The sequence below is a fragment of the Scyliorhinus canicula genome, chromosome 16, assembly GCF_902713615.1.
Source record: "Scyliorhinus canicula chromosome 16, sScyCan1.1, whole genome shotgun sequence".
Taxonomy (NCBI): domain Eukaryota; kingdom Metazoa; phylum Chordata; class Chondrichthyes; order Carcharhiniformes; family Scyliorhinidae; genus Scyliorhinus; species Scyliorhinus canicula.
Window position 1 is genome coordinate 116,281,621 of NC_052161.1, and position 16,326 is coordinate 116,297,946.

Consider the following 16,326-nt stretch of genomic DNA (forward strand, 5'->3'; position numbering starts at 1 on the left):
TTACGTTAACCCAAAACCAGCTATCTATTTAAATGGATCAAAAGTCTACAATTTGAAGACAAACGGGCATTGGCCTAGTTGATCATTATTCCTCAAACAAAACTACCAGCTTAAATAGTGGTGAACACAGCCCAGTCCATAACGCAAACCCGCCTCCCGTCCATTGACTCTGTCTGCACCTCCCACTGCCTTGGGAAAGCGGGCAGCATAATCAAAGACCCCTCCCACCCGGGTTATTCACTCTTCCAACTTCTTCCATCAGGCAGGAGATACAAAAGTCTGAGAACAGGCACTCACAGATGTAAAAACAGCTTCTTCCCGTGGTTACCAGAATCCAGAATGACCTTCTTATGGACTGAACTGATCTCTTCACACATCTTCTCTATTGAGCAGTACTTCACTCCATATGCTCACCCATTGCCTGTGCCTATGTATTTACATTGTGCATTTACGTATGTCCTATTTTTTTTTCTACGTGTGGAATGATCTGTCTAGACTATGCACAGAACAATAATTTTCACTGTACCACGGTGACAATAAAACAAGTCCAATCCAATCCAAATAGTCAGTTACCTTTTTGCTCTGTGTGGGGCCATGCTGATTCTTGACACATGAAACTTGATATTGAAAGATTTTTTTTTTAAATTTAGAGTACCCAATTAATTTCTTCCAATTAAGGGGCAATTTAGCGTGGCCAATCCACCTAGCCTGCACATCTTTGGGTTGTGGGGGCGAAACCCACGCAGACACGGGGAGAATGTGCAAACTCCACACAGACAGTGACCCGGAGCCGGGATCGAACCTGGGACCTCGGCACTGTGAGGCAACAGGGCTAACCCACTGCGCCACCGTGCTGCCCTATATTGATCAGATAACCTAATCCTGTCTCGCTGGATTCCAGCAGTGACACTCGCATGTTTCCAGCAGAACCAAAACCATTCACTTCATAAGGCATTTAATTATTGATGTACCGTCAATTCACCGAGAGACAGAGAGAGCGAGTGAACATTAGGCTTTATTAATCATGAACTTGCCCACCCAGAGTTGGTTGTACAGATGAGTGCCACGCACAGGCGGCCAGTCTATATATGGCCCCGGTGAGGGCGGAGCCAACCGGGGTTACAGTACAGTACCTGGAAGTAGCTCGTATCACCACTTCCAGGTCATAGGTTACAGTATCATACAGACAGCTCATACATTAGGTGAATACGTTCACCACATTCACCCCCTGTTAAAAAATCAAGTCCAGCAGGGGTGACGTGGGGTCATTATATATTCAGTCTATCTGGAGGCCGGATCGTTCTCTTAGACCTCCTCAGCTCTGGTGGTGCGGCAGGCACTGTTGTGCAGGTGGTGACTCCAGGGGCGTTGTGTCTGGAGCTTGAGCTCAGTCTGGCGTGTCGGAAACGGTTGGGGTGTGGGGGTAGGCAGGGGGGTGGTGGGTGGCAGCAGTACCAGTGCAGGACGATATAGGAGACCCAGGGGGGCGTATGGGGCGCTGGGGGTGGCGGTGGGCAGCGGAGAGGGGGGCCCGTTGGCAGGGGAATCAGCTGGCCCCAGGTCTCCTAGGGAGACCGTATCTTGCTGTCTGTCCTGGTGCGCGACGTAGGTGTACTGGGGGTTGGCATGCAGCAGCTTGACCCTCTCGACCAGGGGGTCGGTCTTATGGCTCCTCATGTACCTCCGGAGAAGGACAGGTCCCAGAGCTGTCAGCCAAGATGGAAGTGAGACCCCGGAGATGGACTTCCTGGCGAAGACAAACAAACAGTCGTGAGGAATCTCGTTCGTGGCTGTGCAGAGGAGTGATCTAATGGAGTGGAGGGTGTCGGGAGGACCTCCTGCCAACAGGGGGTTTGGAGACTTCTAGACCAGAGGGCCAGAAGAACGGCCTTCCATACCGTCACGTTCTCCCTCTCACCTGCCCGTTTCCCTGCGGGTTATAGCTCGTAGTCCTGCTCGAGGCGATGCCTTTGCTGAGCAGATACTGACGTAGCACATCGCTCATGAATGATGTGCCCCGGTCGCTGTGGACGTCAGCAGGGAAACCGAACAGTGTGAAGGTGCTGTGCAGGGCCTTTATCACAGTGGCCGAGGTCATGTTGGGGCAGGGGACAGCGAAGGGGAAGCGGGGGTACTCGTCGACGACTGTTAGAAAGTATATATTACGGTTGGTGGAAGGGAGGGACACTTTGAAGTCAATGCTTAAGCGCTCAAAGGGCCAGGAGGCCTTTAGGCAAGCCTTGTCTGGCCGGTAGAAGTGCGGTTTGCACTCCGCGCAGACTTGGCAATCCCTGATCATTGCCTTGACCTCCTCGGTGGAGAAGGGCAGATTGTGGGCCTTAATGAAGTGGGTAAGCCGCGTGACCACCGGGTGACAGAGGTCATTGTGGATAGCCCGAAGTCGGTCACCTTGCGCGCTGGCGCATGTGCCGTGGGACAGGGCATCTGGGGGCTCATTGAGCTTCCCAGGATGATACTTGATATCCTAATTGTTGGTGGAGAGTTCAATCCTCCACCTCAAACTTTTGTCATTTTTTATTTTGCCCCGTTGTGCGTTATCAAACATGAAGGCGACCGAACACTGGTCGGTGACGAGGCTGAACCTCCTACCGGCTAGGTAGTGCCTCCGGTGCCGCATGGCTTCCACTATGGCTTGTGCTTCCTTCTCGACCGAGGAGTGTCGAATTTCGGAGGCGTGGAGTGTCCTAGAGAAGAAGGCTACTGGCCTGCCTGGCTGGTTGAGTGTGGCGGCCAGTGCGACGTCTGACACATCGCTCTCTACCTGAAAGGGATGGACTCGTCCACCGCGTGCATTGTGGCCTTGGTGATATCAGCCTTGATGCGGCTGATGGCCGCGCGGGCCTCATCCGTCAGGGGAAAAATGGTGGTTTGAATAAGTGGGCGGACTTTGTCCGCATAGTTGGGGACCCACTGGGCGTAATAGGAGAACAGCCCCAGGCATCGTTTTAGGGCCTGGAGGCTGTGGGGAGAGAGGAATTCTGTGAGGGGGTTCATACGGTCGGGGTCGGGCCCTAGGACTCCATTCTCCACGACGTAGCCGAGGATGGCCAGTTAGGTAGTGCGGAAGATGCACTTTTCTTTGTTGTATGTGAGGTTGAGGGATTGGGCAGCCTGGAGGAACCTCTGAAGGTTGGCGTCATGGTCCTGCTGATCATGGCCGCAGATGGTCACATTGTCCAAGTACGGGTATGTAGCCCGCAAACCGTACTGGTCCACCATTCGGTCCATTGTTCTCTGAAAGACCGAGACCCCATTAGTGACGCCGAAGGGGACTCTCAGGAAGTGGAAGAGTCGGCCGGCTGCTTCAAAGGCAGTGTAGTGGCTCTCTTCCAGGCAGATTGGGAGCTGGTGGTAGGCCAACTTCAGATCGACCATTGAGAACAGACGGCACTGCGCGATCTGGTTGACTATCTCCACAATGCGGGGCAGGGGGTACGCATCCAGTTGCGTGAACCGGTTAATTGTCTGGCTGTAGTCCACAACCATCCGATTCTTTTCCCCGGTCCGGATGACCACCACTTGCGCTCTCCAGGGGCTGTGCTCCCGGAGTCGAAGAGACAGAGGGTCTCGTGCCTGTTGACCCGGACGACCATCATGGAGTTTTTCAGCTGTTTTGGCTGCGACTGGTCGAGGGTGACTGCGCCCAGCTGCAGGTAGCCTGAGTGGTCGGTGGAATCACAAGATGGCGACGGTGGTGTCCATGAGGGGTCCATCGGGCTGCTGGGAATGCACTGAGGCTCTGGTAGGCCACCTCTAGCGAGGTAGCTATCTTTACTGTGTCCCGCAGGTCAGAGGTCCCGTTTTCCAGCAGGCGCTGCCTGAAGTAGTTCGAGCGGACCCCAGCCACGTAGGTGTCCCGGATCTGTAAGTTCATGTGTTCCTCCGCCGTCACATCTCGATAGCTGCAGTTCCTGGCGAGTAGAGTCAGGATTTCAAAGTACTCGTCCAGCGATTCTCCGGCACGTTGGCGGTGAGTAGTGAGGAGGTGTCAGGCGAACACCTCGTTTACGGGCTTCACAAACTGAGCCTTGAGGGTTTCGACCCCCACTTTGTACGTGGCCGCTTTCTCGATCATTACTGCGATTCGATGGCTCACCCAAGCGTAGAGGAGTCGCAGCTTGAGGATCTCCGTGGGAGGTGATGTGGAGGAGTCGAGGTAGGCCTTGAAGCTTTGAAGCCAATGTTCGAATATCTCCTTGGCTTCTGACACGCGCACATCGAGTTTGAGCCTGTCTGGCTTTCGAGTGGCTTCCATGGTGTTGTCTATGATTAATAAATTGATGTACCGTCAATTCACTGAGAGGCAGAGAGAGCGAGTGAACATTAGGTTTTATTAATCATGAACTTGCCCAGCAAGAGTTGGTTGTACAGACGAGTGCCACCCATAGGCGGCCGGTCTATATATGGCCCCGGTGAGGGCGGAGCCAGAGGCAGAGCCCACCGGGGTTACAGTACAGTACCTGGAAGTAGCTCGTATCAACCACTTCCAGGCCATAGGTTACAGTATCATACAGACAGCTCATGCATTAGGTGAATACATTCGCCACAATTATCTTGATACCTTTCAGCCTGAAGTTGCTGACTCGGGCTGGCTGAGATCGGCTCCACAGAAACAGTACACCACCTGGTACCTCAACCAGCTGACCATTCTGTTTGAGATAAATGAAGATCCCAGTCTGCTTCCCTGTTGGTGTTCTGGAGTTTTACTCTTTCTAACTCCGCCACCATGCACATTTCTTCAAATGTACCCAGTAGTCACCGTGACAATAAGGAATGCAATCGGTGCAGTCGCTTGATTTTCTTCAAAAAATTATTCACTTTTTAAAAAGTTTAGAGTACCCAATTTGTTTTTTTACAATTAAGGGGCAATTTAGAGTGGCCAATCCACCTACACTGCACACCTTTGGGTTGAAGGGGCGAAACCCACGCAAACACGGGGAGAATGTGCAAACTCCACACGGATAGTGACCCTGGGCCGGGATCCGAACCTGGGTCCTCAATGTTGTAGTCCCAGTGCTAACCACTGTGCCACCATGCTGCCCAAAATCATTCACTTTTATTTATTTTTAAAAAATAAATTTAGAGTATCCAATTCATTTTTCCAATTAATGGGCAATTTAGCGTGGCCTATCCACCTAACCTGCACATCTTTTGAGCTGTGGGGACGAAACCCACGCAAACACGGGGAGAATGTGTAAACTCCACACGGACAGTGACCCAGAGCCGGGATTAAACCCGATTCCTCGGCGTCGTGAGGCAACTGTCTAACCACTTGTGCACCATGTTGCCTGTTAAAAATCATTCATTACACTTTGCTCACAGTATTTCTGAATATTAGCACTGATGATTTGCCAGGCTATTTCCCTGGACTGGTCACCCTGATGCCTTGCCTGTTATTTTTAGATGCTTATAAACAGCCTCCTGATATTTGAGAGTCCGGTTCCATCATAACAGCACAGAGCAGCTCAGCAGCGAAACATATTTTGCAGACCGTGGCCACTTCAAATGACAACTAAACTAAACAATGATCATGTGGTGAAGGAGGCCTATGTAATGTCACAGGATTACCTCAGGTACGTGACTGGTAGGACATCAAAGCCAGCTCCCAGCATGGCCGCAGCAGCCCTGAGGCATGCAGGGAATGACCTTCTGGAGAAGTATCCCATTTTCTTCAAGCGCTGGCCCCGGGTTTTCAGGGAGGTTTGCTCTGACAATGCCTGTGACTATTTATTCACGATGCTGGATGAGCATTTCCAGCCAGAGAAACCCTGGCAGAAGAAGACACTGACCTGGAGTGGAATCCTTTCCATTTACGTGCTGGCAGGGCAGCTGGCTATATACTGCCAGAAAAATGGCATGGAGTCCGTGCTGGAGGAGTTGGAGGTCCGATTGGGACAGTACGTGGAGATAAATGTGTGTCCGAACATTAGAGAAAAGGGAGGATGGGTGAGTGTGACAGGAATAACCGGCCTTACACAGTGGCTCTAAGGCAATGCAATCAAAATAGTTTCAATGTTCGAACTGGCATGTAAGCTATTGCCCAGCAACAGTGGTGTTCTGAAAAGCTGCACCAATCAGTGTATGAGTGGTTTGGTTAACCTCCAGGCTGCACTTTCTACCTTGATTCTGCCTGACTCCTAGCGAGGTGATATCTGCACGAGCTGGAATGATCTGCATCAAAGCAGACAAAATCACTATTTTCAGATCGGAGAATCCCTACAGAGCAGACTCGGTCCATTGAGTCTGCACCGGCTCTTGGAAAGAGCACCCGACTTAAGCCCATGCTGCCACCCTAGCCCCGTAACCCAGTAACCCCACCTCACCTTTTTTGGACACTAAGGGCAATTTAGCACGGCCAATCCACCTAAACTGCACATCTTTGGACTGTGGGAGTAAACCGGAGCACCCGGAGGAAACCCACGCAGACACGGGGAGAAAGTGCAAACTCCACACAGACAGTCCCCTGAGGCCAGAATTGAACCCTGGTACCTGGAGTTATGAGGCAGCAGTGTTAACCACTGTGCTACCATGCCGCCCAAATCATTTGATCACTAGTTCTCTTTTTTCCCCAGTAACGGAACCTGATCAATACTGTATCTTTCGTAAAGGATTTTGTGTCTATCGTGACCATCAAGCCATGGGTCAATTTCCTTTTTTTTCATTGGTCAAGTATTTTAGTCCTCCGCTGCATAATGTATTTTTTAAATATAAATTTAGAGTACCCAATTAATTTTTTCCAATTAAGGGGCAATTTAACGTGGTCAATCCACCTATCCTGCACATGTGGGGGCGAAACCCAAGCAAACACGGGGAGAATGTGTAAACTCCATACGGACAGTGACCCAGAGACGGGATTGAACCTGGTACCTCGGCGCCGTGAGGCTGCAGTGCTAACCCATCGCACCACCGTGCTGCCCCCTGCTGCACAATGTTGTGCAGAATGTAGCAGACCAGCACAATGTTGGAGACATTCCTGGGGTTATATTGGAGAGCCCCACCAGAACTGTCCAGGCATCGAAAGCATATCCTGAGCACGCCGATACACCGCTGAATGAAGCTCCTGGTTGCTGCATTGGCGTCGCTATAATGGGGCTCCATTGTGGGCAGCATGGTGGTGCAGTGGTTAGCACTGCTTCCTCACGACGCCGAGGACCCAGGTTCGATCCCAGCTCACTGTCTGTGTGGAGTTTACACATTCCATGTCTGAATGGGTCTCACCACCCGCCCCCCCCCCCCCCCCCAACCCAATCCTCACCGACTGGCTCCTGCTCTTCTGGGGCAGGCTCCTGTTGTGCAGGGTCCTGCCCGGGCAGGCCCTGTGCCCCCAGCCTCCGTGCATCCGTAACGGCAGCTGCGGCCAGGTAGACAGCAAGCATTGATGGCTGTACGCTGAAATTCATTCTCCACAAGGGGAGAACAGACCCGGTAGCAAGATGAGTATTCCCTTGCCGTGCAAATCCAACAGGCTACATGGTGACCCTGAGTTATACTTCAGCTCCACCCTCCATATGCCCCCCCCCCCCTCTGCCCCAACCCACCCTCACCCCTTCCCCCCCGATATGTTGCCGTCCGCATCCCCACCAGTGAGTGGCACCAGATCTGTGATGTGGGGAATCTCTATCGTCACCACCCATTCCTGTCAACAGGGGTACCAGTGACTGCCGCAACCCATGTCAGCGATAGGCTGTGCAGCCCCTGTTCTGTTTCGCCAGTGGAGTCTACTGTGGGGGTGCTTCCCGGGTGGGCATGCGTTATCCTGCCAGCAGGGCGGCACCTGGGTTTGTGGTTGGGAAGGTGACCTTGTGCCACCGATCGCCCCCATGCTTCGAGGCTTGTGCGTTCGCACGTCCCACAGATGGGGGTGAGCCAGGGAAGTGTGTGTCTGCAGGGAGGGTAGCTGCAGTGTGATGTGGGTCCTGGATGTGACACACAGATTCTGACAATCTGTCCGGGGTCAGGATGAATGGAGCAGGGGTGCAGTGAGCAGGCAGGGCTTGGAGACCGCTGGTCCTGAGGGGTGGAATAGCTGATTGTGTCACTGGTGAGGCCTCTGCCTTGAGAGGGGCAGTGTGCCACGGTGCATGTGTCCTTAGTTTGAGGTGAGCTCTGCTGTTCCCCTGCCTCCCCTGCAGTGGGGCAGCCCTTCTGATGAGTGAACTGAGGAGCGATAGCACCTGGTGTGTCACTGATTGAGCTTGGCCACGCCCATCCTGTTGATGGATCAGCTGGGGTCTGAGGGTTTCCAGTCGGGCAGCTTGGGTGGGCTCCCAAATGACCAGAGGCTCTGTGAACCTTTACAGGACACAGTGTGCAGTTAGCAGAGTGAGCAACCAGGGGCCTGTAACTTGCACCAAATGGATGCGTTTTAAACTATACTTCAGCAATGCCAGCCTGTGACAGGTCACCCCGATCCTGAGGGAGACACCCCGAATTCACTGACATATCACCAAGTCGCTCAACGCTACTCTCCCTGGAACAGGCAGCCACCCCATAGCAAGCTCAACAACTTTGAAGACCTTTTGGGCAGCACAGTGGCACAGTGGCTAGCACTGCTGCCTCACGGCGCCGAGGACCCAGGTTTGATCTCATCCCCGAGCCACTGTCCGTGTGGAGTTTGCACATTCTCCCTGTATCTGCGTGGGTTTCACCCCCACAATCCAAAGATGTGCAGGGTAGGTGGATTTACCAGACTAAAGTGCCCCTTAATTGTAATTTTTTTTTAAACTTTGCAGACTTTTTTAAATTTTCCTTACCTTCTTGCTCCCCCTCAGCCTCCCTGGAGCCCAGTCCCCATTTGTAAATGCTTGTAGTAATTCATGCCCACTTGATGTCTGCCTAAGAGGGGCGGAGCATTATGGAAGGGCGGAGCATACTGTGTCCAACCAGCTAATCAGATTTAAATGCATGCACATGCCGGTTTTGCATGTCTCTGCTGGCGCGGGGCACAAACCTAATTTTTGCCACCAGGGTGGGACCGGAGCATAGTGCCCACATAGGTGCCCGCTGCAAACCTAAACATTTGCAGGAAGTCCAATTCTCCGCCTGATCGCGATTTGTGTTCGCGAGGCAGCGAATTCAACCCAACTTTTCAAAATCACCTTGAGACCTCTGAACATCCTCCTCACCACTCACGCTCCTATGTAGTTTTGTGACGGCAGCAAACTTGGGAATATCACATTTGGCTCTCTCATCCAAATCAATGATATATATTGTGAATTGCTGAGGCTCAAGCCCCGTGGTACACCAGTACTCTCAGCCTGCCACTTTGTAAAAGAACCATTCATTCCGACTCTCTGCTTCCTGTCTGCTAACCAATTCTCAATTCATTCCAATATATTACCCATAAGTTTTGCACACTACCCTCTTGGGTGTGATTCTGTGATCCTGAGGCTAAATGTTGACGCCGTCGGAAACTCTGTCGCGTTTCTCAACGGCATCAGCACGGCCTCAGGATCAGCAATTCTGGCCCCTACAGGGGACCAACACGGCACTGGAGCGGTTCACGCCGTTCCAGCTGCTGATCCTGGTGTCAACTGGGCGCCATGGGATCCGGTGCGGTGCCAACGCGCGCATGCGCAGTGGCTTCCTTCAACGCGCCGGCCCCAACGCAACATGGCGCAAGACTACAGGGGCCAGCGTGGAAGGAAGGAGGTCCCCAGCCAGAGAGGCCGGCCCACAGATGGGTGGGCCCCGATCGCGGGCCAGGCCACATCGGAGCACCCCCCCCCCCCGGGGTCGACCCCCCCCCCCCCACAGGCCCTTTCACGCCTAGTTCCCGCTGGCTGAGAGCAGGCGTGGACGCCGCCGGTGGGACTCAGCTTTTTTATCCTGGGCCGAGAATCAGCGGTCCGGCCGTGTAGAGCGGCCCCCGATTGATGCCGCGCCGACCAAGCCGGCGCCAATGGCGCTGATTCTCCATTCTGCGGAGAATCGCGTGCCGGCGTCAGACGGCATGGCGCGATTTGCGCTGGTCGCGGAGATTTTGAAAATCCAAATACACCACATCTCCTCATTCTCCCTTATCTAGTCTACTGGTTATGACCTCAAAAACTCCAGTAGGTTTATTTCTCTTTCATAAATCCATGTTGGCTTTGTCTAATCCGGTTAATATTTTCTAAGTATCCTGTATCACACCCTTCATAATAAAGTCTAGCATTTTCCCTATTACTGAAGTTAGGCTGACTAATCTGTAATTCCCTGTTTTCTCCCTCCCTCCTTTTTATAAATAGTGAGGTTACATTTACCATTCTCCAATCTGTCAGGATTGTTCCAAATTCTACAGAATGTTGGCAGATGACAACTAATGCATCCACTTTTTCCATGGCCACCTCCTTTAACATCCTACGATGTAGATTATCAGGCCCTGGGCAATTTTCAGTTTTCAGTCCCATTAATTTCTCCAGCACTATTTGTTTACTAATACTAATTTCCTTAATACCTTCTTCCCACTAGACCCTTTGTTCCCTAGCATTTCTGGGACGTTATTTACACCTCATACTCCTCACTGTAATGCACCCACCACTGCTCAAGACATTCTGCCTGCCACACAATTCAGCAACATTGTCTATAAATTTCAGTGCCAGTGTGATGCCAGTTACATAGGCTTGTTAGGATCCCAGACGATTAACCCAACAATCTGCAATTTGTAAAATTGTAACGAAAGTATATTTCACCCCAGGAATGATACCACTGACCAATAGGTATATTTTATGCTGAAACAATTTTTTTGTTTTTTTTTGTTTTTAAATTTGAAGTACCCATACCCAATTTTTTTTTTCCAATTAAGGGGCAATTTAGCGTGCACAATCCACCTACCCTGCACATCTTTGGGTTGTGGGGGTGAAACCCACGCAGACACGGGGAGAATGTGCAAACTCCACATGGACAGTGACCCAGGATTGAACCCGGGTCCTTGGCGCCGTGAGGCAACAGAACTAACTGCTGAGCCACCGTGCTGGCACATGTTGAAACAAATTTTAATTTAAATCACACCCATCCATCCTTGTGGGAATCGAGACATCATTCCCCCCTCTTCCCCAAGTGAGCATACCCTTTCATGGGGCCGCTAAGGGCCCCCCAACTTTAGGGCTCCCCCTCCTTTCAGGACTCTCCTTTAAGCCCCTCACCCATTCATACCCCCTTCACCCCCCCACCCTTCATACCCCCACTTTCTTTTGTTTAATAAGTTTAGATTACCCAATTAATTTTTTCCAATTAAGGGACAATTTAGCGCGGCCAATCCACCTACCCTGCACATTTTTGGGTTGTGGGGGCGAAACCCATGCAAACACGGGGAGAATGTGCAACGGGGAGGGGCCTCACGGTAGCATGGTGGTTAGCATCAATGCTTCACAGCTCCAGGGTCCCAGGTTCGATTCCCGGCTGGGTCACTGTCTGTGTGGAGTCTGCACGTCCTCCCCGTGTGTGCGTGGGTTTCCCCCGGGTGCTCCGGTTTCCTCCCACAGTCCAAAGATGTGCGGGTTAGGTGGATTGGCCATGATAAATTGCCTGTAGTGTAAGGTTAATGGGGGATTGTTGGGTTACGGGTATACGGGTTACGTGGGTTTAATTAGGGTGATCATTGCTCGGCACAACATCGAGGGCTGAAGGGCCTGTTCTGTGCTGTACTGTTCTATGTTCTATGTTCCACACGGACAGTGACCCAGAGCCGGGATTGAACCTGGGACCTCGGCGCCGTGAGGCAACAGGGCTAACCCACTGAGCCACCGTGCTGCCATACCCCCACTTTCAATGCCATGGGCCCCCTGAGACCTCGCCCCCTTAGCAGTGCCAATGTGGCACCCTGGCACTGCCCTGACACCCTGGTAGTGCCAACCTGGCACCATGGCTTATGGAGACCAGTACTAATTGACATCTCAGTGAGGCTTTGGTGATGCAGCCAGTGATTTCCAAGAGCCGGGAGAATGTGGCCTCAATCTAGCCGTGCATATTTAGATGGGCATAATGATTTATTTGGATATAACGTTTGATAAAGTACTGCATGAAAGACTACTCAATAGAATAAGAGCCCATGATTTTTGGGGTCGTGTATTAGCATGAATAAGGATTGGCTAACTACTAGAAGAGCGTTGGGATAAGAGGGGCCATTTTCAGGATGGTAAACTGTAACTAATGGAGTCCCACAGCAATCAGTGCTGGGGGCCACAATTATATACAATATTTATTAATGTCTTGGACAAGGGAAATGAATGCACTATTGCCAAGTTTGCGGATGACACACACAAATAGGTGGGAAGGGTGAGGGTGACACAAATAATCTACAGAGAGAAATAAACAGGTTCAGTGAATGGACAAAAAAAATGGGTTTCATCTGTATTGTAACTATTCTATGATTCCACGTCACAAAGACAAAATAGCTGGTCTCAGTTTCTGTGGATTTAGCCATTTGCAAATTTGACATGCTCACCGAAGAATGAATTCCCGGGCAGCACGGTGGCGCAGTGGGTTAGCCCTGTTGCTTCACGGCGCCGAGATCCCAGGTTCGATCCCGGCTCTGGGTCACTGTCCATGTGGAGTTTGCACATTCTCCCTGTGTTTGCGTGGGTTTCACCCCCACAACCCAAAGATGTGCAGGGTAGGTGGATTGGCCATGCTAAATTGCCCCTTAATTGGAAAAAAATTAATTGGATACACTAAATTTATTTATTTATTTTTTTTTTTTAAATTTAGATTACCCAATTATTTTTTCCAATTAAGGGGCAATTTAGCGTGGCCAATTCACCTAACCTGCACATCTTTGGGTTGTGGGGGCGAAACCCACGCAGACACGGGGAGAATGTGCAAACTCCACACGGACAGTGACCCAGGGCCGGGATTCGAACCCGGGTCCTCAGCGCCGTAGGCAGCAATGCTAACCACTGTGCCACCGTGCTGCCCACACTAAATTTATTTTAAAAAAGAATGAATTCCCTCTATCTTGCACACCCCGCTCAACCCCGTTAACTGCAAAGTGTTACATTCTCCCTACTGGTGAAATGGGAGGGTAAAGTTCATATATAATTTATATATTTATGCAAGGGGCTATATGCCACATTGAATGGGTGCAGGCTGTGCCAGGAACTCAGGAAGAACTGAAGAATTAAAAAAAAAATTTAGAGTACCAAATTTTTTTTTTTTCCAATTTAGGGGCAATTGAGCCTGGCCAATCCACCTACCCTGCATATCTTTGGGTTGTGGGGGTGAAACCCACGCAGACACGGGGTGAATGTGCAAACTCCACATGGACAGTGACCCAGGGCCGGGTTTCGAACCGAGGTGCAGATGCTTGATCAACTTTTAGTGCTAAAAGGCCCAGGCGGATGGTAAACATTCCATGACATTGTTTGAAAGAGATCATAAGAGTTCTCCTGGTTCACATTCTTCCTTGAACTGAGAGCATGAAGAACTGACAAACTGGTCATTCATCTCATTGCTGGTTGTGACACTTTGGTGGGCACTAGACGTTTTTGCAACATGCGAGAAGGCAATATATAAAGCAAGTATACTTTCTCATTTCAAAATGTGCTATCTTCTTTCTTTCACAGTCTGGCTTCATAGAGCGTTATGCTAGAAAGGAAGAAGCTGAACATACTATCATCCGAGGTTGCTGCGGAGTGTTACTCTTGCTGGGAGCCATGTCACTGACTTATTACATTTACAGGAGGAGATAATACTGATGGAATTGGCCGCAAACCTTTTGAGACATTCACCATTGGTCTGTTTCGCTCCATTCTCTGCACGGCACAAGCAGATCATCTCAGATGCCATCTGTTACCAATCTTAACTATTTCCTGCCTGGCGTGAGCTGTTCCAGCATAGTACGTATGTGCTCCCACACAACATGGTCACTCTATGTCCCACACCAAATACATATATGTGATCAATTAATTGGTTGAATTATGTGCTTGATCCTGAGAGGATAATGGAACCGTTGGATAATATAACCTCTGCTCTCTATCAGCCTTTCCATGTAACTAGATTGCGGGATAAGAAAGTTTCTTACATTAAACAATGGCCACAATTCACAAGTAGTGTTTTGACTCCAGGGCACTTTGGTGTTCTGGGTTGATGAGAAACATGATACAAATGCGAGTTTATCTGTGGCAACTTGATTTATCAATAGGGAATTTACTCTAGGTCTGATCCGATTCATTATCTCAACCATTTACTTGTGTAGAATTTTAGTGGTGCGGATTTTTATCTGTTCCTTTCTGAGTGCAATGCAGTTGGGTCTGTAACAGATAAAAACAAATAAATGAACCGTGGGAATCTGACTGAAGAACACAAAAAGCTGGAAATAGAGACCTTCGGAAAAGAATGAGAACAGGGTAATGTTGCATTGATGGAGGATTCCATTAAAAACACAAAGATGTTTGATTTTCTTGCAGGTGTGAATCTGTTATGTTTCCACAGCATTCTCTGCTTTTCTTTTCTTGTTTGGAGATACAACTTTGTCCAGTTGCTCTTTTCTACCCTGTATGTCCATTACAGACAAGTCTGCAGGAAATATAACAGTGCGTTTTTGTGAATAAATAATGTCTCTTTTTCCATTTGGTGTCATCTTGTCCCAGCCTTCCTATACTTTACCATCCTCGGAGCGAGGGAAATTGGAAAAATGACAAGTAATATTCCAACAAAATAAAATCGAACTGAGTCAGCCCCGCCACCCAGTGGACGCAAGGCATCATTACTATTGATCCCTGCTGGAACATCCATGCACCTCCGAACATCATTAGAAAAATTCAAAATGATAACACATCTGCTCTGACGCTGGTCCCGATTTCTCTGGGGCCCCCAGTTGGATTGTCCAACCTCAGTCTGCGGGAAACTGAGACATAAACACACAGACCGAGCTCCCACAGAACAAAACGAAAATCAGCATTTATGAGGCAGCCAAATTCTTGGGTCTGCTGAGTCGCGTTCACCTGTGTCGCAAGGTCACTGCGCCAGACAACCTCCGGAACCAAGTGGCCTTTCCTAATTTGTGGATTTTGATACTGAGCATCCACAGAACACCTGACCTGTCAGCATCACAGCTGGGGGGGGGGGGGGGGGGGGGGGGGGGGGCAGCACGGTGATGCAGTGGTTACCACTGCTGCCTCACGGCAGGTTCGATCCTGGCTCTGGGTCACTGTTCGTATGGAGTCTGCACATGGGTTTCGCCCCCACAACCCAAAAACGTGCAGGGTAGGTGAATTGCCAACACTAAATTGCCCCTTAATTGGAAAAAAAAATGAATTGGGTACTCTAAATTTATTAGAAAAAAAAGCCAAAAAAAAAGCATCACAACCAGTAGATTCAGCTCCGCCTGCACCTGATGTCCACATGAACCTCCAGCAGGGGTCATAGTCCTCAGAAGTGGGAATAATCAGATTTTACTCTCTCAGTTCAGACACGGAGGTCAGGTATAGCACCTATACTGCCACCCCAGCTGAGACCAGAGGGTGGCGCAATACCCACTGCTGGCAGAGAACCTCCTGAGATCATATTTGACTCATTCCGCCTCATCCATTTACAGCAGCATGTCTGTTGCTGGGGTAATAACGTTGACCATGCAGTTTTTCCCTCTGACAATATTTATTGACTGAAACACTCGCAATTAACTTCATACAGAATGTGACAGAAACAAACTGGAGATGATCACCAATATTTAATGGGCAGGTTAACAGACAAAGTCACTTTAAATCACTTACAGGTGCCGCATAACTGAGTTCACAACTTTTCCATCTAATTTTCTCCCTTCCTATCCTGAATGTATCAACTGTTTAAAAAAAAAAAATTTAGAGTACCCAATTATTATTTTTTTCCAATTAAGGGGCAATTTAGCGTGGCCAATCTGCCTAACCTGCACATCTTTTAGGTTGTGGGGCTGAAACCCACGCAGACACGGGGAAAATGTGTAAACGCCACACGGTCAGTGACCCAGGGACGGGATTCGAACCCGGGTCCTCAACGCCGTAGTCCCAGTGCTATCCACTGTGCCACCGTGCTGCCCTGAATGTACCAACTCTTGCCCGGTTAAGCGTTTCATAGGTTCAAGGCAATTTCCAGTGATCTCCTGGTTTTCACCTTTACACGGAGACCTTAGGCATTGTTCCAGCAGAGTTTATGACTCTGGGGAGAATGAAAACGCAGCCCAAACCCATCCCTCACCCTACGTCCAGCAGCAAGGTCTCTGGCAAATTTATTTCATCCCTGCGCTAATTGTAGCCCCTAGTACCACCCCAACTGAAATCAGTGAACCCTGCACGGGTCAGGGGATCAAACCTGGGATCTTCCTGTCTCAGAACCAGAGCCCTCATTCAC

At 50.1% G+C, this 16,326-nt stretch overlaps 1 protein-coding gene across 4 annotated transcripts in view; it reads left to right on the plus strand.

The window, feature by feature from the left end:
- bcl2l16 (BCL2 like 16) overlaps positions 1–14,668 on the plus strand; it is a 99,358-nt gene extending 84,690 nt beyond the window's left edge. For 3 of the 4 annotated variants that reach the window (XM_038821654.1, XM_038821655.1, XM_038821656.1), the window contains 2 exons: positions 5,425–5,967; positions 13,566–14,668. In XM_038821654.1, coding sequence (XP_038677582.1) covers positions 5,527–5,967; positions 13,566–13,691 — 567 coding nt within the window. In that variant the 5' untranslated portion in view covers positions 5,425–5,526 and the 3' untranslated portion in view covers positions 13,692–14,668. The remainder of the gene's footprint in view (positions 1–5,424; positions 5,968–13,565) is intronic. The other variant, XR_005463718.1, reaches the window with a different exon arrangement.
- The last annotated feature ends 1,658 nt before the right edge of the window (positions 14,669–16,326 follow it).